The sequence below is a fragment of the Mytilus galloprovincialis genome, chromosome 3 (assembly GCF_965363235.1).
Source record: "Mytilus galloprovincialis chromosome 3, xbMytGall1.hap1.1, whole genome shotgun sequence".
Classification (NCBI taxonomy): Eukaryota; Metazoa; Mollusca; class Bivalvia; order Mytilida; family Mytilidae; genus Mytilus; species Mytilus galloprovincialis.
The window spans coordinates 54,161,667-54,186,435 of NC_134840.1; the positions used below are offsets into that span (position 1 = coordinate 54,161,667).

The 24,769-nt window shown below is 31.5% G+C and overlaps 1 protein-coding gene and 1 long non-coding RNA gene across 2 annotated transcripts; one reads left to right on the forward strand and one right to left on the reverse strand.

Moving 5' to 3' along the window:
• Positions 1–10,818: 10,818 nt before the first annotated feature.
• On the reverse strand, positions 10,819–12,646 carry LOC143066475 (uncharacterized). Its single transcript, XR_012975631.1, has 3 exons — positions 12,200–12,646; positions 11,490–11,597; positions 10,819–11,249 (listed from the first exon to the last, which is right to left on the reverse strand). It is a non-coding gene; the product is annotated as an uncharacterized LOC143066475 (long non-coding RNA).
• Positions 12,647–15,146: 2,500 nt separating this feature from the next.
• LOC143068326 (uncharacterized) lies at positions 15,147–21,922 on the forward strand. The gene is made up of 3 exons (XM_076242274.1): positions 15,147–15,290; positions 15,990–16,139; positions 21,770–21,922. The coding sequence occupies exons 1-3, from the start codon at positions 15,248–15,250 to the stop codon at positions 21,892–21,894; spliced, it is 318 nt and encodes a 105-aa protein (XP_076098389.1). The 5' UTR covers positions 15,147–15,247; the 3' UTR covers positions 21,895–21,922.
• Positions 21,923–24,769: the final 2,847 nt, after the last annotated feature.

Consider the following 24,769-nt stretch of genomic DNA (forward strand, 5'->3'; position numbering starts at 1 on the left):
TCATCATAGATACCAGGACTAAATTTAGAATATACGCCAGACGCGAGTTTCGTCTACAAAAGACTCATCAGTGACGCTCGAATCCCAAAAAGTTAAAAATGCCAAACAAAGTACGAAGTTGAAGAGCATTGAGGAACAAAATTCCTAAAAGTTTTACCAAATACAGCTAAGGTAATCTATGCCTGAGGTAGAAAAGCCTTAGTATTTCAAAAAATTCAAAAATTTGTAAACAGTAAATTTATAAATATAACCATATCAATGACAATAACCGCGCGAGTGTGACGATTTATTTCTTCACTTGTTGATTACACCAGAGCAAGGAATTGTATATTTAAATATACAATTCCTTGACCAGAGACATATAATAATTGTATTATATGTTATATAATTACAAATTTTAATAATAATACTTTGAGTATTAAACGGCGAACAATGGTTACTCGACTAGATCTGTTCTGGTCAGTTACAAAAAGAATCACTAGATAGTACTTAAATTACTGATGTCGCTGAAATCAGAGACATATATACACAGAGACATATATATGTCTCTGCTGAAATCATGAGTAAATAATAATAATAATATTTTATTCAATAAAATATCAAGCATATCTATAATTACAATACACAATATATACGATACATAAAGACAATACTAACACATATATGGTAAAATATATTGGCATTATTATGAGTGCAGTATCCTTAAGTGTATGAAAAAATTTGCTGATATTTTATCAGGGCCGGATAACCCATGAGAGCTCTAAAGCTTTTTTCCAATGGGGTCCCCATATATGACATAAAAATTCATATAAAAACAATTTATATAAAAATATGATTAATAATATAAAAAGGAGTCTGATGAAGCCGCACTATAACTTTTGGTCAAGTGCTCTTTGACGCCAATTTTGAATTCCTTTATTTTCTTTATTTTTTTAACCTTAATTGACAACATATTCCAATCTTGTATGCCATTAAAATAAAATGTGTCTTTTTGTTGACTCTTTACTGGAGGAACCCAGAAGTTATATTCACTATTTCGTGTGAAATGATGATGTAAATGTCTCACCTTTGTAAAATTTGAATACATATAATTAGGACAATGGTGGTAATAAATATTATGTACATGGTTTAATCTCAATTGTTTAACACGATTTTCATATTAACATAACCAATACTATTCAATACATTATGGTCAACTTTTGATCTATATCCAGCGTTTTTTATAAATCTTAACACATTTGTTTTGTAATACTTGTAACTTATTTTTATATTTTCTGCTGACACCAGCATACCATGCAGAACAGGCATAGTCAAAATGACATTGAATTAAAGCTGTAACTAAAGTCTTTCTTGATTGTTCTGATAAACATTTTGCCTGTCTGTATAGGAACTTCAATCTTGAATTTATCTTTTGAATGATATTATTTAAAAAAATTTCTCCAGAAAGAGAATTATCTATATCAAGGCCTAAATATTTCAAGGCACACAATTTTGCGAGGAAATTGTGTGATTATTACAAGTAACATCAAAGTTACGAATTTAGATAATTTACGTTTTGACCCAAACAGAATAGTTTCTGTTTCCCCCAAATGAAGGGATAATCTATTATCAATCACCCATTTGCTACAAGATTCAAGTTCCTTACCCAGTTTCTCAGATATAACTTCTGGGTTCTTATGAGAGTATAGTATGGTACTATCATCTGCATATAATAAAATGTTGCAGTCTTTACTAATACTTATAGACATGTCATTAACATAATATAGAAATAAAAGTGGTCCTAAAATACTCCCTTGTGATTGTTCACATGTAATATATCTAAAATCAGATTCAGTACCATTAATACTAACTTTTTGCTGTCTATTTCATAGATTCAAACCATTTAGTACATTTGACACCCATTTTTTTGTAGTTTGTTACACAATATAAGATGGTCGACAGTGTCAAAGGCTTTTTGTAAATCTAACATTATCATTCCAGTATAAAGTCCGTTAGCAGTTTCATGTATCTGTAGAATACGCAGATCTGAAACCAGATTGTAAATTATAAAGTCTATCATTTTCCACCAGATATTTTTCAAGTTGTGAATATACTGATCTTTCGACAATTTTAGAAACTACAATTAAAATACTGACTGGTCGATAATTTCCGACATCCAGTCTACTATTTTTCTTAAATATAGGACACACTCTAGCTGTTTTCATCTCATCAGCTATGCCTGAAGTTATTGACAAGTTAACTATATAAGTAATTGGCTTAGCTAAAATACTTGAGCCATCTCTTAAAAACCTTGATGGTATTCCATCCAAGCCAGTACTTTTACTTGGATTGAGTTGTTTTAACTGTTTAAAAATATAATCTTCAGTCATAGGTTTTAATTTAAAATTCAAATCATTACAACAAACAGTGTTATAATTTTTTTTTAAATATGTCTGTTTTAATATCAAACACTTTTGGAACTGGTGCATGGTAATTTTGATACTAAATTATCAGCTATAGTTGTAAAAAAGTTATTAAAATATTTAGCCACAGTATTTGAGTCATGACAGTTCTCATTATCTATATTAAGTACAACTTGACTTTTCTCCTCCTGTTTAGTACTGTAACCCATACTTTTAAACTGTTTCCAGATATTTTTTGGATTATTTTTATTTTCTTCTATTTTATTTTCAAAATATGAAGACTTAGCTTTGTTTACCTCTCTCTGGGTTTTATTTCTGCATTTACAATAATCATAATAAAAATGTTTACTATTTGTTTTTTATATATATTCAAAAGCAGATCTCTTTTTTGAATAAGTTCAATTATTTCAGAAGTCATCCATGGCTCTGTATGTTTTTTTATTTTAATATCTCTTTTAAAAGTTGCTTCATTTAAAATAATTTAAAAGTAAAAATATCTTTAAATTTTGCCCAAATTCCATTCACTTCTCTACATAAATAGTATCGATTTCATAACAGTGTGGCTATGGACATTGATTGGCGCACTTTAATATCCCATTGACTGGGACAGATTAGGTGAACGTTCGTCTATAACGCCCATTGCTCACGACGTCCTTAATGTAAACATTTAAACCGTGGGGTCACCAAAGGTTCTCAACGCCTATATAAAATAATTCGAAATACTAATCAGGAATTTGTGTTTTGATTTATATTGATTAATTAAACGTCCTTTACTTGTGTTTTTGTTATGTTTCGACAATCAATTTTCATAATAAGATATCGCAAAGCCATGTTCTTTCAGAAAAAAGAATGACTTACTGAATGCATGTATTGATTGATTATCTTTTTCGGATTTAACAATTGCGATTGTCGAGTTATGTAATCTTTTAACTTTTATCTGGTCTAATTTTATTTTAGAACGAATGCATAATCCACTTTCAAAAGTTGTGCAAATACGAAACATAAAGACAAAATATACTTCTGCCCTGTCTTTTTCGTACTTGAAAGTTATTGGATAGTAAGAAAGCCATTTGGATTAAACCTTGTGAAATTTGCATGCATTTACGTTATTGTATTGGCAAAATGTATCATTTGGTGTATATAGGAAACTTAAACCGTTCTGCTATATTGCTACTATACTTGTGAAAAACACTTGGCAACAGAAACGCATTCATCTTATCTATATAAAAAAATCGACCCAATTTAAATAGAAATGGACGTCTTCGGCAAAAATAATCACGAATATAATGCCTACCCATGTTAAAACTACAATAAAGTATAGTTTGCATCAATTATTTCTTGAACCTACCATTTTTTTTTGTCTGTGTTGGATTTGTGTGGCATTGAAAAAAACGGGTATAAACTACACAGTGCAGCTTCCAACAAGAATACAAGATTTATTGATTTTCAAAATGCGACCAAAATTAAAAATTTGCTCGCAGCGGAAAAAAATCAACAGTTTGATTTTCATTGAAATAAAATAATTGTTATGATTTACACACCGTTACTTTTTTCAATATAAATATTCGAACTATTTTGTTTGTTGTTTCCTTTATAAATTTACATCATTTTTAAAAAGACCACGCGTCTTCGATATTTAGAAGACTATAAAAGCGATGTTCATTATCTTTCTTCTGCTGTAAGTTTAATTTAGTTATTTTGTGTCATAATTGCCATCTCGTATGTTTTAAATTTGAATAAAGAAGATTCAGGTTGTCTTATACGTCAATGATACACACAAAAAAAAAAACGATAACAAATAAAATAAGGTGCAACATTCATTCTCCATGAAAAGAATACATCACATGGATGTAATTTTTGTAAGAAAAATACCAATTTCGTGAGAAGTTGTGTGTTGGACTTGAAGAGCCAAGGCAAACTGACAAATATCTGAATGAACGAATCGATTTATGGTATATAAAAAAAAAACAAAGCCCACATGGTTAGCATTGAATAAATAGACGGCCACTCTTAAATGATCACAACGTAGAAGTTTTTGTTCTCTTAATCAATAAGATATTTTCTGAAATAACGCGGGTCCCTATTAACTTAAAAGTTTTTTTGTTTTTTTTTTCCCATGAATAAACTTTTTTTTTTCTATTATTATTTATTGATATCAGCTCTGGACATTAATATTCTTAAAAGTGAAACTGTTGTAAGTGATGGTATAACAATTATTTAAAATAAATTCCTTAAATGATATGTGAAAAGAAAGTTTCATTTTATGTATCAAAATGTGTAACAAATGATTATTTAAATCCCCACTTGAAGGCCTCCGATAGACTGAGTGAGCATAAAATCATCGCCCACGACAAACAAGTTAAAGGTAAACTTTTCAGTACAATTACTAATAAACGTTTTACTGTCGACCACACTGTTATGAATTTCGTTCTATAATTCAGACCAATTAGCATCATTTAATTTTTTACAGAAGTCCTCTTTATTATAATTTTTGGTGGATCTTATTTTGATTAAATTTTCTCCACTATCTGAATTTGTTTTTCTCTCTAATTTTCTAGTAAAATATGTCATAAAATGATCACTAAGTCCAATTGGAATAACACCTGATTGACTGGCTCTGTCTTCAGAGTTAACAATTACATGATCTAATAAAGTTTTACTGTTTTCAGTTATTCTTGTTGGTTCACATAACAATTGCTTCAAATTTGACATTTGTAAAATATTCATATAGTTTTTATATAAAGACGACTTTTTATGTAATAAACATATATTTATATCACCAACAATGTACAATTGATTTAATTGATTTAATCTATTTAATATTTCTTCAAAGTTAATAAGAAAGGACGCCTCTTTTAGTGGTCTGTAAACGGTCCCAATAGTAATCGTCTTGGTCTTTGGTATTAAAATGTCTATCCAGATAGCCTCAAGTCTGTCGTCGTGAAATCTTGTCTTGTCGAAAACGCAATGTCCTCCCTGATAAATACACACACCCCTCCACCATTTCTAGATCTGTCTAGTCTCATAATGTTGAGTAATATGCTCTCTGAAACAGGTGGAGGTGTGTGAGATATTTAACGACTATTTTGTAAATGCAGAGACATATACTACATTTTATTTTATTATATTATTTTATTATATGTCTCTGCTTGCAGCTATCCTTATTGACTTCTCTCCCCTGTGACTTACTGCTACTGAAACTAAAAGCGTACTCTCTACAAATCCTCACTTGATATGGTCATAAGAAAACAGTTTGTGACCAAACCAGAATTTAAGTGGTATGACATATTTAAAGGGGTACCACAAGGTTCCATCCTTAGACCCATCCTATTTAATGTTTTTATGAATGATTTGTTCTTTTAAATGTTCTCTGTATAATTTTGCTAATGACATTACTTAGTCAAAGTCTGGAAATTCCTTACAAGATGTAATTTATGCTCTTTAGGAAACAGCAATTATTTAATACGATGATTTTCTTTAAATAAAATACAGGCCAACCCAGAGAAATTTCAAGCTTTCTCTCTTGGCAAAAAACACATGATAAAAAGATTGTGCCAGTTTGATTTGAATTGTATTTCTATATCATGCGAGGATGAGGTAAAACTATGTGTTGTTACAATTAATTTTAAATTAAACTTCAATTTACAAATTTCAAATATTTATAAAAAGGCTGAAAGGCAATTAAATGTTTTGAACAGATTTAGAAAACATCTAAATAAACTGAGTTAACTTACAATTTATTACTTTTTTTTATGTCAAACTTTAGTTACTCCCCTTTGACTTGGCATGTGGGGAACAAAATACCAGAAAAAATAGAAAAAATACAAGAAAGATCGCTTCGCTTTATTTATCAAGACCACCATAACGCATACGAATCACTCGTGCAGTTTTCAAATCTTCCATCACTAAAAACTCGTAGAATGTGCTCAATTGCGTTGGAGACCTTCAAAACAATTAATATAAAATGTCCATCATTTATTCAAGATCTAGTAGTTATAAAAACAATTCATATAATTTCAGTTATGTACACTGCTGAGTTACCTAGACCTAGAACCTCAAGTTATGGTAAAAGATCCTTTAGATTTGAAGCAGCACAAGTATGGAACTCCCTTCCCAATGATGCTGGAATTATGACCTCCTTTGACCAATTTAGGACTTATATAAATAATAAATTCCTGGTGAGGTTGTTCCACCATTAAATACATATAGTGCTTGCTGCATGAACTTTGACTCTGGAGGGTCAGAAATCAAAATTAATTTGCTTTCATTATATTTGCATGCTTTTTAATTTTTATTTATTTAATATTTGCATGATGCTGTACGATTTTATGTGATAGTCGGTTAAAGACCTCATCAGAGCTCATGGTTTGTTTGTTATTATGTATATATATGCCGACTCTTAATAAAATTTACCTACTTACTCATCAAGCAACGAGATACCTGCATTGTGCATGAAAAACAGCGTTATTGACTAGCACACGAACCTATCGGTGTCAGTTTGGCTTTATCAATCATGAAACGCAAGTGACCGCAAATGATACTTCTTTTTTTACTAAAGTTATTGCAGGAAAATGTCAAGAGAGGATGGCAGTAACCATTGAGCATTTTACTGTAAAAACAAGGAAAGTTGTTAAAAAATTTTTTCATGGAATCTGTTGATATTGAAAGTTAATGAGGGAAAAAATCACTGAAAACAAGAAAAGTTATGTTTTTCTCACAATTTCAGTAAGAAACTGATTAAAATGTGACAATACAGTTAAAACCGTAAATATGGCTAGTTTTCACATTTTTATTCATATTTAGATATCTTACTATCAATAAAATGATTCTGATTGATGAATCTACCTTTTTTTTAAATACTAGAACACACCCGTGATATCGCGGGTCCGTGACTGAATTAAAGTATATAACTATGCGCAAGCCTTATCTTAGTATTACAGCTTTTACATTAATGCTAGCAAGACAAATCTTTGTTTGGCTTGCTTGCTTTGTTTGTATCAATGTTTGCTCAAGCATGGTAATTAAGATAGGCGGGGCTTCAGCTTGTATACATCATACTTAAATTTCATTGGACGTTATGTTGGAGGTTAAGGACACTAAATTTTAAAACATCACATGACACATATTCTCACATGTTTCCTTACCTGTAAAAATACAATACAGACAGGATTCTACTTCGTCGAAATTATCTTCCTATTACGCCAGTTCATTTTCACAATCGTAGAAACGGAAGACAATTTTTTTTTCAGAGATCCAACTTAAAGACTGTCGTCAAGCACTTTTAGTAAAATAGCTATTCGAACACACCTACTCTGATTTTGTGATCCATTGGATAGGTATTTAACTTGACCCCTATATTTCATCTTTTAGTACTGTTATTTTTTTTATGTTATAAAGTCAATCTGTAGCTTTGCTATATAAAATGATAGAGTCTGAAGCGAGATGATGTATCAAATACTCTTGTTTTGTACATTTGTAAGACAAAATATTCATCTCAAACACACCCTAACATAAAAAAGGTGCACTCGATTTTCTCTTTTCGATACAATTGTTTCCCATTTTTTGGAATATTTTCTTGAGTTGCATAATCGAAGGACAGACATGGAAATAACTGACTGAACTAATAGATTGATATGTTATAAAAACCATATTAGGTCAATTAATGTTGAAGGCCAGTTTCTCAGCCTCATACAAGAAAAAAGTTTATATTTTTCTTTCATTGACAAATTATTGTATTTTTACAGATGAGAAAACATGTGAGAATATTTGTCATGTGATGTTTTAAAATTAAGTGTCCTTAACCTCAGACATAACGTCTAATAAAATCTAAGTATGATGTATACAAGCTGAAGCCCCGCCTATCTTAATTACCATGCTTGAGCAAACACTGATACAAACAAAGCAAGCAAGCCAAACAAAGATTTGTCTTGCTAGCATTAATGTAAAAGCTGTAGTACTGTCATCTGATAAAGTCATGCCGATTATAAGATACACAATTTTCTCTGCTTTCAAATCTTTCTGTTTGAACCTTTCGAACTGGAACTTATCAATTATTGGTAATATTAAATATTTGGAAAACAAAAGGTCCTGGAATGGAGTATTTTTTAATCAACAGCATTGTCCTATATTAGTTCAAATAAAGTTGAATTCTTTGATTCGCTGTTTTACGTCATCATCGGCCGCTAACAAATTGAAACTTATTTTTAGTCCAGATTTTTAGTATTCGTATTGTTATCTTAGAAAGTCTGACGGATTAAAACACTACAATAGGTAACAATTTGACAATTTAGTAGTGTCAACCCTGTGATTATGACCAGTTTATATAGCATATTAATCCTGAATACACCGTTTGGTGGTGCGCCTGTCAGATGCGGAACGTACAGATAAGGTAATAGGTAACAGGTGATTATACTATTGGTATCGGTATCGGACTCGACCCGGAACTTCCTAATTATTGGCGATATTAATTACGTGGAAAACAAAAGGGCCTGGAGTGGTGTAATTTTTAATCTACACCTTTGTACTATATTAGTTGTATATAAAGTTGAATTCTTTGATTCGTCGTTTTTACGTGATGACGGCTGACAAATTGGACCTCGTAATTTTAGTATTATAGATGCTTATGAAACAGTCTTAGAAATTTTTTATTCAGTTTTAATCATTTTTTTATGCTCAGAAAAGTATGCAATTGTGACTAAATTTTCGAAATATTGTATTAAAATATGCAGCCATTTCTGCTGGTGGCAATAGTTTTAATATATCAAGCATGGTTGTGTCTTTCTAAATAATAAAATAACTGGTACAAAGTCTGTTTCTATAAAAAAAAAAAAATAAAAAAAAAAATAAACGATTCAAATTGGAAGCAGAATTTCATTAATATGAAGGAAAAAAATGCACGACGTGGCCATAAGTGCTTGAGGACAGGTTTCCGTAGCAAAGGGCTTATTTGATTTCCATTTTAGTTCCATAAACAGCGGCGGTACCAGAAATTTTCATAAGTATGGGCCCACTGACTACCTAAAAGGAGGCCCGCTCCAGTCATGCTTCAGTGATTCCCTACATACCAACCAAATTTTCCCCAGAAAAGGAGGACTGAGCCCCCAAAAAAGCCCTCTAAATCCGCCTCTGATAAAAGAATATAAACAAATTACTTCATTAATAGGAAGAAGAAAGCAGATGCGTTATGATTGCCAATGAGACAACTATCCAGTACAGTCCACATAACATGTATTTAAACAATTATAAGTCAACATATGAGCATAACATATACCGTGTTAGTTAACGAGAGATAAATATTATAACACGAATCTTAAGTATCGCCTTATGTGTTGTATCTTCCAGCTAAGAAACCAACCGAATGCCGCCTTTTATAACTTAAACTTTGATGGCTTTTAAACACTTGATACTTTTAAAGCACCTTAATTCTATTTATGTCTGTTCCTGCTAAGCAATCAACCTAGCCAACCGTTTGCTTCCCGGCTGTGGTCATGTTGCAACACGTAACTCACCTATAGAGATATCTAAAGCTTTCTTAGATCTATTATACCGGGTATAATGGTGAATGTTCTTCTTCATTATTGATACATGTTGATAAAACTGTATTGTATTGCAATGCATACTGATAATACTCGAAATAATCGTAAAGCAAGTGGATTGAGAAAATGGGAGCACATCGAATATAAAATAGTAAATCGATTTTTTTCTATTTTGATATGTGTTACAGTTTGTCATGTCTGAGCTTTTTATAGCTTACTGTTATTTGGTATAGGTTTGAATATTGTTTAATGCGACAGTGACCTGTAGTTATTTACATGTCCTCATATATCCCAGACCCTTGGTCTATATTGGATACTTGTCTCATTTTAATATTTAATTCACACTATATGTCATTATTTCTATCTTACTCATAAAATAATTTAGATTTATCTACAACACCGGCTTATGCACTGTAAATCTAAGTGTTAATAAATAGAACACTGCTTGAACGCTTTTTTGTAACACTTTTTGAACGTGTAATGGTGTTCCAAATGTTTACACTAGTGTTCATCAATTGAATGTGTGGTGTTCAGTTTTTAATGCCTTTGTGTTTCATTTTTGAACACTTGATGTTAAAGACCTTAATACTAGTGTTCAACGATTTAACGTGTCCGAATGTTTAAAATCTTAATACGTCGACGCGTTCAACAGCCATGTAACACTTTTTGAACACACAGAACATGTTCAAAAACCAAAATGTTAAGATTCAGAACACCAGACGTTAACATTCAGAACAGTTGACATAGGTGTTCAAATTGATGGTGTTCAAATGTGGAACATGTTCTATTGTTAAGCGTACATAATTTGCCATAAGTACTAAACTTAATTAAACTGTTATAAAAACTATATTGAATCAGGCAAAATACAACAATAAAACATATTTTAACAAGTAATTCTTTATATAATCAAATGAGCATATATGTAAGAAAAGTGCACAAGAATACCATATGATATCACAAGTAACAGTCAGTGAAATCACATACATAATGTTTTAAACCGACTTAAATATATCACAAATAATTATTTTCTTCTACATGACAAGATATAGTTGTTACATCATGTGTATCCTAACCAAAAAAGCATGTCAATGTGATAAATATATAGTTTATGATATAGATATTTGTCACAATGAAAGTTTAAAAGTTTTCAAATTCCAACAGTTCTAGTACGATCACACACAATGTACGCTCAACTTTTCAGTGCATCTTCACTAAAAGCTATCAACTGGTTCAACTTGGCATTTTATGTGTTATCATCAACTTCTAATGTCAAAATCCTCCACAACAAGTAATGTCTATGCGCCTATATATCCTGCAAAATAAAATTTAAAATTAATAGAAGAGAGTTGTTCATAAAACATCAAATTATGCAATAGTTGTTAGGCTTTAATTGGATTTTCGATATATACTAGAGTACAAATTGATATTCTATGGCAGTGAAATGCAAGTTTTGACATTATAAATTTCATAAGTCGATTTCTTGACCTAAGGTATACAGATATAGAAAAGATACACCTACATAAGTACTATTAATATACATATATTGTCATACCTTTTTGACATCTTTCTTTTTTTTCCAACACATTATAGCATGCAGAAATGGCCTTCGTGGGCTTATTTGCTACCAGTTTCTAATTCAAACATTCCAATCTAACGATTCCTGCAAAATAAAAAAAAAGTGAATTTTCTAAGTCAAAAATGGTGTTCCTTATGTTTACACTAGTGTTCATCAATTAAATGTGTGGTGTTCAGTTTTTAATGCCTTTGTGTTTCACTTTTGAACACTTGATGTTAGAGTTATTTTAACACTTAGTGTTCATCAATTGAATATGTGGTGTTCAGTTTTTAATGCCTTTGTGTTACATTTTTGAACGCTTGATGTTAGAGTTCTTAACACTTTGTGTTCATCAATTGATTGTGTGGTGTTAATTTTTTAATGCCTTTGTGTTTCATTTTTGAACACTTGATGTTAGAGTTCTTAACACTTAGTGTTCAGCTAATATACGTGGATGTCAAAAATCATCATTTATTCTATATAACAGATAGACGATCACAGACTGGTTATTCAGCAGTTTAGAACATCACCAGAACAAAGCTGACAATTATTTACGTTAAATACTGTTCTTTAATTCGTCTTTTATGTTGAATATTGAAAATTTGGATATAACAGTTATGAATATTTGACAAATATATATCTGACATGAGAAAATAACAAGGAAGCCTTCGAACTACCTATGGAGATTATCCTAACTTGTTACTCACTTCTTTCGTGTTCATGTGGGATAGAAGTCCATTCTCCAGTTCTCTACCTTATGTGTATCCTTTCTTCGTTTAACCGCCTAAATCACCAGCCGATATCTGTTTCCGGTATTTGGTACCCTGGTATATTTTTTTTAACACGATGTGTTCAAAATTTCGAGCGATTTGAACACTGATTGAACATGTAATGTTAATAAACTGAACGGATCATGAAATAAGATAAACATCGACATATTTTTATTACGATATTATCATAACAGGCCTCATTAATATGCATAATTATGTCACTTATAAGTAAAACTAGTAATAATAATAAAATAAGTTCATAAACTATACACGTATGCCAGCTTGGAAGTTTAATATTTCACAATTACTAAATTATTTGTCAAAAATTCACAAGATCATCATCCTGCGTGTACATTCATATTTTTAAAGGAATTTCTTTGTAAATTTGCCAATTAGAAATATAGAAAATCGGACAACTATCCTCTTTTTGAGATCAGAATTTGAACACCGGTGTACACTGTGTCTGAACACACATGTTAATATTTTAAACACAAACGTTAAAACTTTGAACACGTCTCTAAGCATAAACATATGACGTTAAAATATTGAACATTCGGTGTACAAATTTTGAACGCGTCCGGACGCGTCAGGCGTCAGGTAGATTTACAGTGTGTATTCGAAAAGAGCAGATTGATTGTTAACAAATATTACTTAGAGTTGATTTCCAGTACAGTATCTCAAAGGTTCCTCTTCACCAGACTAATAATTTGATCTATTGTTTAGTTTTATTATTTCCGGATATTGTTATAACATAAAATGTCCAAGGATTGTGAATGGTAGATAACACTACACGAGCACGAGGAAGGATACGAGATGATCAAATGAGTCTATAAGTCGAACAACTATATTTTACATTGAAACCACAAAAACTTACCTGAGGTCATTCATGTCAAACAAGATATAAACTGAAAAGAACCGGATTTCAAGAATTGTTTTTATATTGTTTACCCTTATGTTCTCCGTTTACCCAAAGCCTTTGTGCAGAAACAAACTTAAGAAAACTGTATAACCTCATATTATTAAATGATATGTTTGAATAAATTTAATTGGCCCAAATATGGTAAAATCAGCTCGGCTTATATGAAATTCAACTTGAAGATCAACTCATATTAACCATACGTTTAATATGGCTGTTTGGCCTGGCTTATAAGTTTCTCCGTATAGGTACCAGTGATATCTACCTCCTGTCATACGAACTGGTCATACAGAACAGCCATATTGATTGTTTGATTATTTGAACTTGCTGATTCTATATTGGCCCTGTGTTGATTCTTGGTCAGCTGTATTATCCACCGACCCTACAGCCCTCGAGACCAATACAGCAAACCTGGAATCAATTCACGTGCCAATACAGAATCAGTAAGTTAGTAACACTATAGAATTACACTCTTGCCCTGAAACAGAAATTTTTCAAACGTGACCTCATTGAGGTACCTTATACATGTACTCATATTATTCGGCTGGTTGATGGAACAGGAACAGATATACTGGTCCGAGATGGATAGAACTGTAATTTTAAATGTCCAGTGATCATATTTATTTTAAATGCAGGTCAATCAAAATGAAGCCAACATCTGTTCGGTAGTAAGCCTACGTATTCATATTCCAAATTCCAATTTTAATAGACCAAAAGACCTCAAACCTGAGCCTCAAACAAAATGAACCCCATTTGTGATCTGCGCCACCTTATCAGTAACAAATATTAGTTAGGTGTCTGCTTAGATAATGCAACACATGGGAAAATAGGTAATTTTCATGAAGTTTCAAATCCTTTTGTTATGATTAAGCTTGAAGATGAGATCAACGATATAGAAACCCAACAACTTATAAGCAATAAAATCTTTTATTACAGATTAATGTTTTGAAAACATTTTTGTCGAGCCTGCAACTTTTGTTGCAGAAAGCTCGACATAGGGATAGTGATCCGACGGTGACGGCGGCGGCGTTAGCTAACTTCTTTAAAGCTATATATTTTAGAAGGTGGAAGACCTGGATGCTTCATACTTTGTATATAGATGTCTGTCAGACAGTTTTAACTTGACTTCGATCTCATGGATCAGTGAACAAGGTTAAGTTTTGGTGGTCAAGTCCTTATCTCAGATACTGTAAGCAATAGGTCTAGTATATTCGATGTATGGAAGGGCTGTAAGTTGTATGTGTCCAACTGGCAGGTGTCATCTGACCTTGACCTCATTTTCATGGTTCAGGTGTTATAGTTCATTTTGTGTTTTGATCTGTTTTTCTTATACTATATGCAATAGGTCTACTAAATTTGGTGTATGGAATGATTGTAAGGTGTACATATCTAGCTGACAGGTGTCATCTGACCTTGACCTCATTTTCATGGTTCAATGGTCAAAGTTAAGTTTTTGAGTTTTGGTCTTTTTTTCGAATACTATATGCAATAGGTCAACTATATTTGGTGTATGGAAATATTTTATGATCTATATGTCAGTCACGCAGGTTTTATTTGACCTTGACATCATTTTCACGTTCAATGCTGAGTGTTATTTGTGTTTAATCTGTTTTTTTTTTAATTTATAAGCAATAGGTCAACTATATTTGTTGTATGGAAGAATTGTTAGCTGTACTTGTTTGCCTGGCATGGTTCATCTGACCTTGACCTCATTTTCATGATTCATTGATCAATGTTTAGTTTTCTTGGTTAATGTTGAGTTTATGTTGTAATAAAGCTTTATATTTAGGACTATCAACATTATATCAATGATTAGTAAAGAAGGCGAGACATTTCAGCGTGTGCACTCTTGTTTCTTGTTTTTTTTAGGGGGGGGGGGGTTAATATGTAAGAAATGTGTTGACGTGTATCACTCTAAAATTTTCTCGAGTTATAGTTTATTATTAAAAATAATTGATCCCCAATATACCTTATCAGTTTCAACTATAGATAACAAATTAATACCTTCACAAGACCAGTACTGGATCTAGATTTCTGTCAACATAAGATAAGAACAATAGAAGTTAGACATGAAGTTCACTCTTCTCATTTTAATAATTGCACTTTTATGTGGTAAGTTTGTATTCCAATATTTACTAGCTTTCAGTAACTTTGAGAATTGTGTGTATATTTGTTATTTTCTTTAGTATTTAGTACCGACCATTTCATTGAATTTTGTTTACAGTTTGTTCTTATATTCTGTGTTGTTACACCACTGTCCCAAGTATATGGAGGTTTGAGCCAGAGAGCACCCAATAATGTTGAACCCAACTGCATTCTTTATGTACCTGTCCCCAGCCAGGAACTGGTAATCCAGTGGTTGTCTTTTGTTGCTGTCTGACAGGTTGGAATTTCGTTCATTGTTGTATTATAAACCAAGCCATAGGTTTTCACTTTTAATTTATTTTAGGTGTTCATCTCTGAATCTTTTGTAGCTTTGTATTCGGTTTGCGTTTTGATCATAGTTGAAGGATGTATAGTGACCTGTGGTTATTTTCATCTTTGTCCTTTGGTCTTATTGGATAGTTTTTCTCCTGATTCCTCATATACCACATTTTGTAACTATCTTAAGGCTATCATACAGCTTCCGTGATAGATTTTCTGTTGGGGAAACTTGTCAATATAAAAGCTGTTTTGTGGAATCTTAATATTTTGTTCAGATTTGTATAGAATAAAATTGTACTGCATGAGACACAATTGTCGACCTTAAAAGAAGACGGGTAGATTTGTTAGGATCTGATCAAACTTGTAACTTTTTGTTATTTGTTCCAGGTATAGGGCATGCTTATCCCGATAGAAGGGGCATATGTTTAACATTTTGTGGTACCTTCAGTAAACATACCTGTCCCCAGGGGTATGAGTGTCGGAGTAATGGTTGTGGACACGAATGCTACAGACCAATGAATTTTCAAGTTCCAGCAAGTAAGTATAGTATACTGTATCGAAACATTAAAGCAAACATAAAATATATGTATTATATTATGTATCTCACCACTCCCTCATTCGTTTGATGTGTTTGAGCTTTTGATTTTGCGAATTGATTAGGGACTTTCCGTTTTGAATTTTCCTCGGAGTTCAGTATTTTTGTGATTTTTATTTATTTTACACCGTTTGCGAGTATGGTCTTGAGAAACGATGATAGTCCATCGGAAGGGGACGATAAATGGCTGACCCGTGTTAAGAGAGAGCCATATTTCTTGCAAGTAAAAGACATCTTTATAGATTTCGAAAAAGAGCAGGCTAATGCCGTCACAAGACAGTATACGCGCACCCGCAAAGTGAAAAGGGATTAATATAATTTGCAATACCTTGTTTCCAAATCAACTATAAATACATATATGTTTAAGTTAAAGACACCTAAAACAAAGACATAAAATCTTCGGTCTTAAATAAACAAAGCTTAAGTGCGTACATCTACAAACTATTTATCATATACTTGAATCCGGAAGGTGTTTTCTTCCGATCTGCATTATCTCGAATCCCCTTTGTAACAAGTAAACAAGTGTTTTTTCTTACAACAAACAAGGATGTACGACAGAAATATGTCAATTGGTGTTTGACATCAGGTCAGACGTCAAAAAGTACTACAGCATGCGAATTCTTTTGTGCGGTTAGAGCAAGTGTACCTACAAATATAATAGTTTGTTTGCTAATCTATATAGACATAAAGATGTGGTAGGATTGCCAACAAGGCGATTCTAGTTCCTAGAGAGCACAGACAGCACTGCCTACTGGTTGATACATCACTTTCTTTACATACCATCGTTTTACTAAATTAACTTGTTAATAAAAAATGTTCTAAACGTCTTGTCAAAACAATAAGTCTGAAAACTAGATGTCACCACGTGGACGATTAATTGGCTCATCCTAAAAATATATGAAACCCCTAAATCAAAGAAGAATATTGTTTCCCAGTGAGTAGACAAAGAGTTCCTTAACACTTAAAACCTTACTATATATATAGCGTCTATTCTGAAATATGCAAGGTCATCAATGTTTATTTCGAGAGAAATCAAATCTAATCGGGTTAAAAGACAGATCCTGTGCAGATTAGGAAACTTGGATACAGGATATTTATTTTAATCCGATTGAGTCAAAACCATACTAAGGGCGTACTTTTTTCTTCGAATCTTAAACAGTTAATTCATTGACCTTATAACCAACATAATGTATTGCCTTTCAATACAAAGCTTAATGTATTGCCTTTTAATACAACGCTTAATGTATTGCCTTTTGATACAAAGCTAAATGTATGGCCTTTTAATACAAAGCTTAATGTATTACCTTTTAATACAACGCTTAATGTATTGCCTTTTAATACAAACCTAAACGTAATGCCTTTTAATACAAAGCTTAATGTATTACCTTTTATCCTGCAATTGGGTGTTCTACTATACAGATACAGCCCTACAGATATCGCTATGATGTATCTGTATACTATACAGATATCAATCGGAACAACTCGGCCTTTCTGGTTGCACGAAGAAATAAGCTATTGTACTGCGTAGCGAGAATGGCCGAGTAGTTACGATTGTACAGATATCGCTTTAAAGCTCCGCCCACTGCCGGACTGAGTATTGTTTGAACCTACGTGACCTCAGAATGTGTATTGGAGTCGCATTCCAATGACGTATCAATTGCGAATTAACGATTACTTTTATACGTTCTGTTTGTTTTCAAACATTTCTTTAGAGCAATAAGAATCACACCAATGTTCTGATAACATACACACATGAACAGCAGTCTTTTCTACGATGACAACTACCGATTTCAACACTTGAATGTGTATGATTGTGTAACAAAAACAACCATGTCCATTTCAGCATGCATTTTGTCTGAAGCGTAGGACAACTCGTACACTCCTGTCTCAAATTGGACAATGTTTTGTTATTTGTTTTTACTGTTGAAATTAGTTGTTATGTTAAAATAGATAATTATTCACCTTGAGCGATGTATTATTGTTGACCATTCGAGATTCTTTTTTTGCGAACCCGTCTTCTGCTGAATGTGTGATTACTACATATCGTATTACTTCACGGGCCTCAGGGGATTACAAATTGAAAATAAATGCAAAATATGTGTTTTTGTGTCTTTCAAAACACAAATAATATACAGAATTAATTGCAGGATAAAGACAATAACTGTTTAGTGTCTTTAAATATCAGCTGTATTTGTACTCGGCTCGAAACAGGTGGAATATATGGCACGCCGTTTTTATATTTATTCAAACTTGAAGATATCTTATTTATTTAACAAGATATCTTATTAAGTATTAAGATATCTTTAATTTTTATAAGATATCTTATTTAATTTGAAAGCAAATAAGATATCTCTATTAGTTTATAAGATATCTCTATTAGTTTATAAGATATCTCTATAAGTTATTAAGATATCTCTATTAATTAATAAGATATCTTATAAAGTATATAAGATATCTTACTTCTTTATAAAGATATCTTTTAAATACATACTTTATAAGATATCTTATTAATTAATAGAGATATCTTGTAAACTAATAGAGATATCTTATTAACTTATGGAGATATCTTATATATTAAATAAGATATCTTTATAACCAATTAAATAAGATATCTCTATAAGTTAATAAGATATCTCTAAAAGTTTATAAGATATCTCTATTAGTTTATAAGATATCTCTATAAGTTAATAAGATATCTCTATAAGTTAATAAGATATCTCTAAAAGTTTATAAGATATCTCTATTAGTTTATAAGATATCTCTATAAGTTAATAAGATATCTCTATTAATTGATAAGATATCTTATAAGTATATAAGATATCTTACTTCTTTATAAAGATATCTTTTAAATACATACTTTATAAGATATCTTATTAATTAATAGAGATATCTTATAAACTAATAGAGATATCTTATTAATTAATAGAGATATCTTATAAACTAATAGAGATATCTTATTAACTTATGGAGATATCTTATTAAGTAAATAAGATATCTCTATTATAAACTATATAAAAGATATCTTATATAGTTAATAAGATATCTTATATTTTAAATAAGATATCTTATATATTTAATAAGATATCTTTATAAACATTTTAATAAGATATCTTATTTAATATATAAGATATCTTATTTAATAAATCAGATATCTCAATTAATATATAAGATATCTCATTTTGTTATTAAGATATCTCAATTAGTTTATAAGATATCTTATTTAACTAAATAAGATATCTCAAAATTGAATAAATATAATAACGGCGTGCCATAGGAATAGCTCGCTACAAGCTCGCATACACCTTGTTTCCTAGCCTCGTACAAATACAGCTGATATTTAAAGACACTAAACAGTTATTGTCTATTTAATACAACGCTAAATGTATTGCCTTTTAATACAATGCTTTATGAATTGCCTTTTAATACAAAGCTAAATGTATTACCTTTTAATACAACGCTTAATGTATTGCCTTTTAATACAAAGCTAAATGTATTGCCTTTTAATACAAGGCTTAATGTATTACCTTTTAATACAAAGCTAAATGTATTGTCTTTAAATCAAGCTAAATGTATTGCCATTATATCAAGCTAAATGTGTCCCCTTAATATTGGGTTAGATCTGTTGCCTTGACATCGAGGTAAAGAATAAGAATTAGAATATTTATTATTCCAATCATCGGCCAGCCGCCTTTGATAGGCGGCATGACATATGTATATGTTCCGGACCATATGAGTATTTGGACTATACGCGTATGGTCATGACCATATGCGTATACTCATATGGTCCGACCGTACGCGTATGGTCGGACCATATAAGTATAATATTCGTATGGTTATTAACGTACCGGACCATATGAGTATTTGGACCATATAGGTATGTTTTTTTTTAAATAACATTATAAAAGTTTCAATTATAAAATCTTTATCTAAAAAAAAAAAAATGACGGTTACATGACAATGTATTATTTTTATAACTCAAATACTACGTAAAAATTAAATATTGATACCATAGTTAGTTTTCGTCGCTAATTACATTTAGGCATGTAGGCTTGGGGTGATATTTACTTCCACACGGTATCATATATTTTTGCATTTGCAAGTCTTGGTTGTGCACGATCATTTTCATTTACATCATGTGTTTGCCGGAGTGAAAAGCTATCCTCTTTGTAAGAGGGACGAGAGATACCAAAGGGGCAGTCAAACTCATAAATCTAAAACAAACTGACAACGCCTTGGCTAAAAATGAAAAAGACAAACAACCAACAGCACACACGACACAACATAGAAAACTAAAGAATAAACAACACGAACCCCACCAAAAAACTACGGGTGATCTCAGGTGCTCCGGAAGGGTAAGCAGATCCTGCTCCACATGTGGCACCCGTCGTGTTGCTTATGTGATAACAAATCCGGTAAATAGTCTAATTCGGTAGGTCACATTCACGAAAGGGAAGGGGATTGTAGTTACGACGTAAGGAACATATCCGATATCATTTGTGAAACGGTTATTCCATAACGGTCAACAAACTCGTGATGGCGTCCGTTAAATTTACGAAGGGATGATTTCAACTTCACCATTTGGAACTCTTGGCGTAATAGCTTCCTTGTGAGCAGCAACCCTCTATCAAGAAAATCATGATAGGAAATGCAAGCACGGGAATATCGTATCAATTGGGAGATATATACCCCGTATGCAGGTGCTGCTGGAATGTTGCTACTTAGAAATGGAAAGTTCACAATTGGAAAGCTGAAATCATCTCCTTTGTCGTAAAGTTTTGTTTTCAACCGACCCTCATTGTCAATTTCTAGATGTAAGTCAAGATATGAGGCCGACTTAACTGTATCCGTAGTATCCTTTATCTCTAGTTCGATTGGATAGATGCGTACTGCGTACAGTGATATCGAGGTCTTTGGCCATTCCAATATGTATATGGTGTTTAAGAAGCTCAAGATCTCAAATATCGTAACATGACTGCAATACACCATATTCACAAGACAACTTAAATAAACTATGTTACTTTCCAGTGACTTCTTGTGTAACAGTTCATTAAGAAATTTTTGGAATTTAGTTTTTTAAGTCGACATATTGCCATTCACTCTAAATAACAAATCGGTAATCAATGACCATCGGTATAAAAAAAATTTATTATTGTTTTGACGTGTAAGTAAAATTAACTATGTGAAACATGTAATTTTTATTTAGTTTATCTTTTTATTATGATATAATAATAAAATTACCATGATAGCGTCTTTTTAATAAACGAGTTATGAAGAGTTTCACTTTGGAAGTATTAAAAGTAAACTGTGACAGAGTGTTAATCATACCCCGACCAAACGCGTACGGTCGGACCATATGAGTATACACCCATATGGTCATGACCATACCCGTATGGTCCAAATACTCATATGGTCCGGAACATATACACACAAAACAATACATTGTGTTGCTTTAATATCAAGCTCAATATATTGCCTAGATAAATCTTTTTTCTAACTTTATAAACTTTCATATCTTTAAAACAGAAATGTAAGCGAGTTTGATATGTAATATTTCAAATGAATCTCTTCACAGATTGTTCCGCACCATCATGTGAAGGTCAAAGTCACTGTCCTGTAGGATATAAAGTGGATAGTAATGGTTGTGATACTTGTGACTGTGATTGGTCGGCTATGAAGGATTACTCTCAACTTGGATAGTAAAATAAACGAATCTTAAATATTCAAATGAATTGTTCTTCTTAAAATAACATATTTTTTCCTTACGGTGTTCATTTATACATGTACACGAATGTGTAAAGCATATACTTTATATTCTTGTATTTCATCATGCTCGTAGTATACTTTTGTAGCGTAACATTTGACAACCATGCCATTGTTGTACCCTAGAGTGGGGAAGACACGTCGATAACAGACAGTTCAGCAACATTTTATTTTTACGTATATAAATGAAAAAGGCTAGAGTGTATACATATGTGGAAGTTGTTTACAAGACGGACTACAACGTATATTCATTTTGGAACCAAAAAGTTTATAAAAAAAAAAAGAAGAACCATTTTCTTTTGAATAAAAACGGGAAATTTGAATATTTAATACAAACTAAATTATACAAGATATCCTGAACATGGAAACGTTTTTAGCAACTAATACGTTGGGGGATATTAGGGACGAAAATTGATATTTGATTGGGGATGGTTTTTTTTTCGATTCCTTTCACCTGTATACGCAACTGCATATTGTGTTGCAAAATATTCATTCAGTTCGTCCTGCTTTATTCCAGGCTATATATTTGTTAAGGTATATGATATTAATTTTCACAAGCTCCCCCATCCCTCCTTCGAAAAAAACCCCACAATTTGGTCGTTTCATAATATCAAAATCTCTCAACAGTTTAACGCGATAGGTGCAGGTATGAATCAAAGGTGATGTGAGGTATACAGCAATGAGACAGAAACACAACTACACGAGTCAATCAAAAATGTTATCAACATTATGTTTCTGAACTAAAATGACAGGCTTAAACTTGTTCTTTAAGGACTCAATTCTACCGTAAGCAATATTATAACTTTATCGAATGTTATGAAATATGACATGAATTTGCCAATCGTTCAATTAATATATCATAATGTGATACTGTGAATTTTAATGCAAACTGGCTAAAAGTTAAAGCTAACTTCCTGATGAAGTTAATACAAGGGATATGGGTATATTCCAGTACATATACAATGCACTAATGATTCCGGTCGTCCTGGAGGAATTTGTCGCAAAACTATCTGATTTTTTTTATAACAAACATGGGTGTGTCTATCTTTCTTGCAATTGTGTCTTTTATGCATAATGTATTGAATATAAAGCGAATTTATTGAGACTCATTGGTGGCCTTCGGCTGTTGTCTGCTCTATGGTCGGGTTGCTGTCGCTTTGACAAATTCCCTATTTCCATTCTCAATTTCATTAGCCCGATTTTATTTTTATATTTTCTCGCATTTGCTGTGTTTTGCTCTCTTGTCTGTTTTAAAGTATATCATTTAAAAAATTTGTAAGGGTTCCACGGAACCCAGTGTCTCGCCTACTTTTGCTGTTAATCGCAGACTCAACAAAAATGAGGAAAAACATCAATAAAAATTTCCCTCTCGATACTGTCTTTTGATTGAAAGAAGCTTCCAAGTTTGGTAAAAAAATCCAGGATAGTTTATGAATCTAATAAATGTTTTATAAACTTTAACTGCAGACTGTATGTAATGTTAACTGGAAGAAAAGCTAAGTCCATTTATAAGTAAAATACGGAAAAAGTGATTTTTTTTTTACAAAATTGACTTCTGAATAATATCTTATGATCAGAAACAAGCTTTTGTCTAAGTTTGGTAGAAATCCAGGATAGTTTATGAATCTAATAAATGTTTTATAAACTTAAACCACAGAGTGAATGTTTTGTTTCTGGCAAAAAAACTAAGTCCATTTATAAGTAGAATACGGAAAAGTGGAAATTTATTTTTACAAAATTTTCTTCTTGATACTATCTTATGATCATAAACAAGCTTCTGTCCAAGTTTGGTACAAATCAAGGATAGTTTATGAAAGTTATTAAAATTTTAAAAACTTTAACCACAGAGTGAATGTAATTTTTCCTCGCAGAAAAACCTAGTCCATTTATAAGTAAAATATGGAAAAGTGGAAATTTATTTTTACAAAATTTACTTCTGGATACTTTCTTATGATCATAAACAAGCTTCTGTCCAAGTTTGGTACAAATCAAGGATAGTTTATGAAAGTTATTAAAATTTTAAAAACTTTAACCACAGAGTGAATGTAATGTTTCCTCGCAGAAAAACTAAGTCCATTTATAAGTAAAAAAAGGAAAAAATGGAATTTTATTTTTACAAAATTTACTTCTGGATACTTTCTTATGATCATAAACAAGCTTCTGTCCAAGTTTGGTAGAAATTCAGTATAGTTTAAGAAAGTTATTAAAATTTCAAAAACATTAACCACAGAGTGAATATTTGTGGACGCCGCCGACGACGACGACGCCGACGACGACGGAATGTAGGATCGCTTAGTCTCGCTTTTTCGACTAAAGTCGAAGGCTCGACAAAAACAGCTGTTTTAAGTCATATTTTACTATATAATTTCTTTTTTTTTACAGTATTTATGTTTTTTATGGTATTCGTGATATAAATATTAATTCTACATGTATGTATGAAATATTTTCACTATAAGCACATGTAACGTTCAATTAACTATTATCTAAATGATCATCTGCTGGTTTTTTATGTATAAAACAGGACATAATATTTGGCAATTCACTTATAATAAAAAATTTAAAAAACATCCTCAATGTGCATGAAATATTTGCAATTGTATAATAAGCAAACACCCATCAACCAAACCGTCAAGAAAAATGTACTTTTTGTTCATTGATATACCTGACTAGGAGGGATAAGGGTTAACTATCTGACTCAGTTAAACAGTTTTAGGTAACTTACGACAGGTAAGTATACCTTTCAAATTTATGCATTTTTTACGACATTAAATACATCAAAAATTTAGTCATGAAATTAAATTTGATATAAAAA

Excerpts from the sequence above, each read along its gene's own strand:
- LOC143068326 (XM_076242274.1), top strand. The coding sequence starts at position 15,248 with ATGAAGTTCACTCTTCTCATTTTAATAATTGCACTTTTATGTG. Across the intron at positions 15,291-15,989 it reads AATAATTGCACTTTTATGTG|GTATAGGGCATGCTTATCCC; the intron begins GTAAGTTTGTAT and ends TATTTGTTCCAG. Across the intron at positions 16,140-21,769 it reads GAATTTTCAAGTTCCAGCAA|ATTGTTCCGCACCATCATGT; the intron begins GTAAGTATAGTA and ends ATCTCTTCACAG.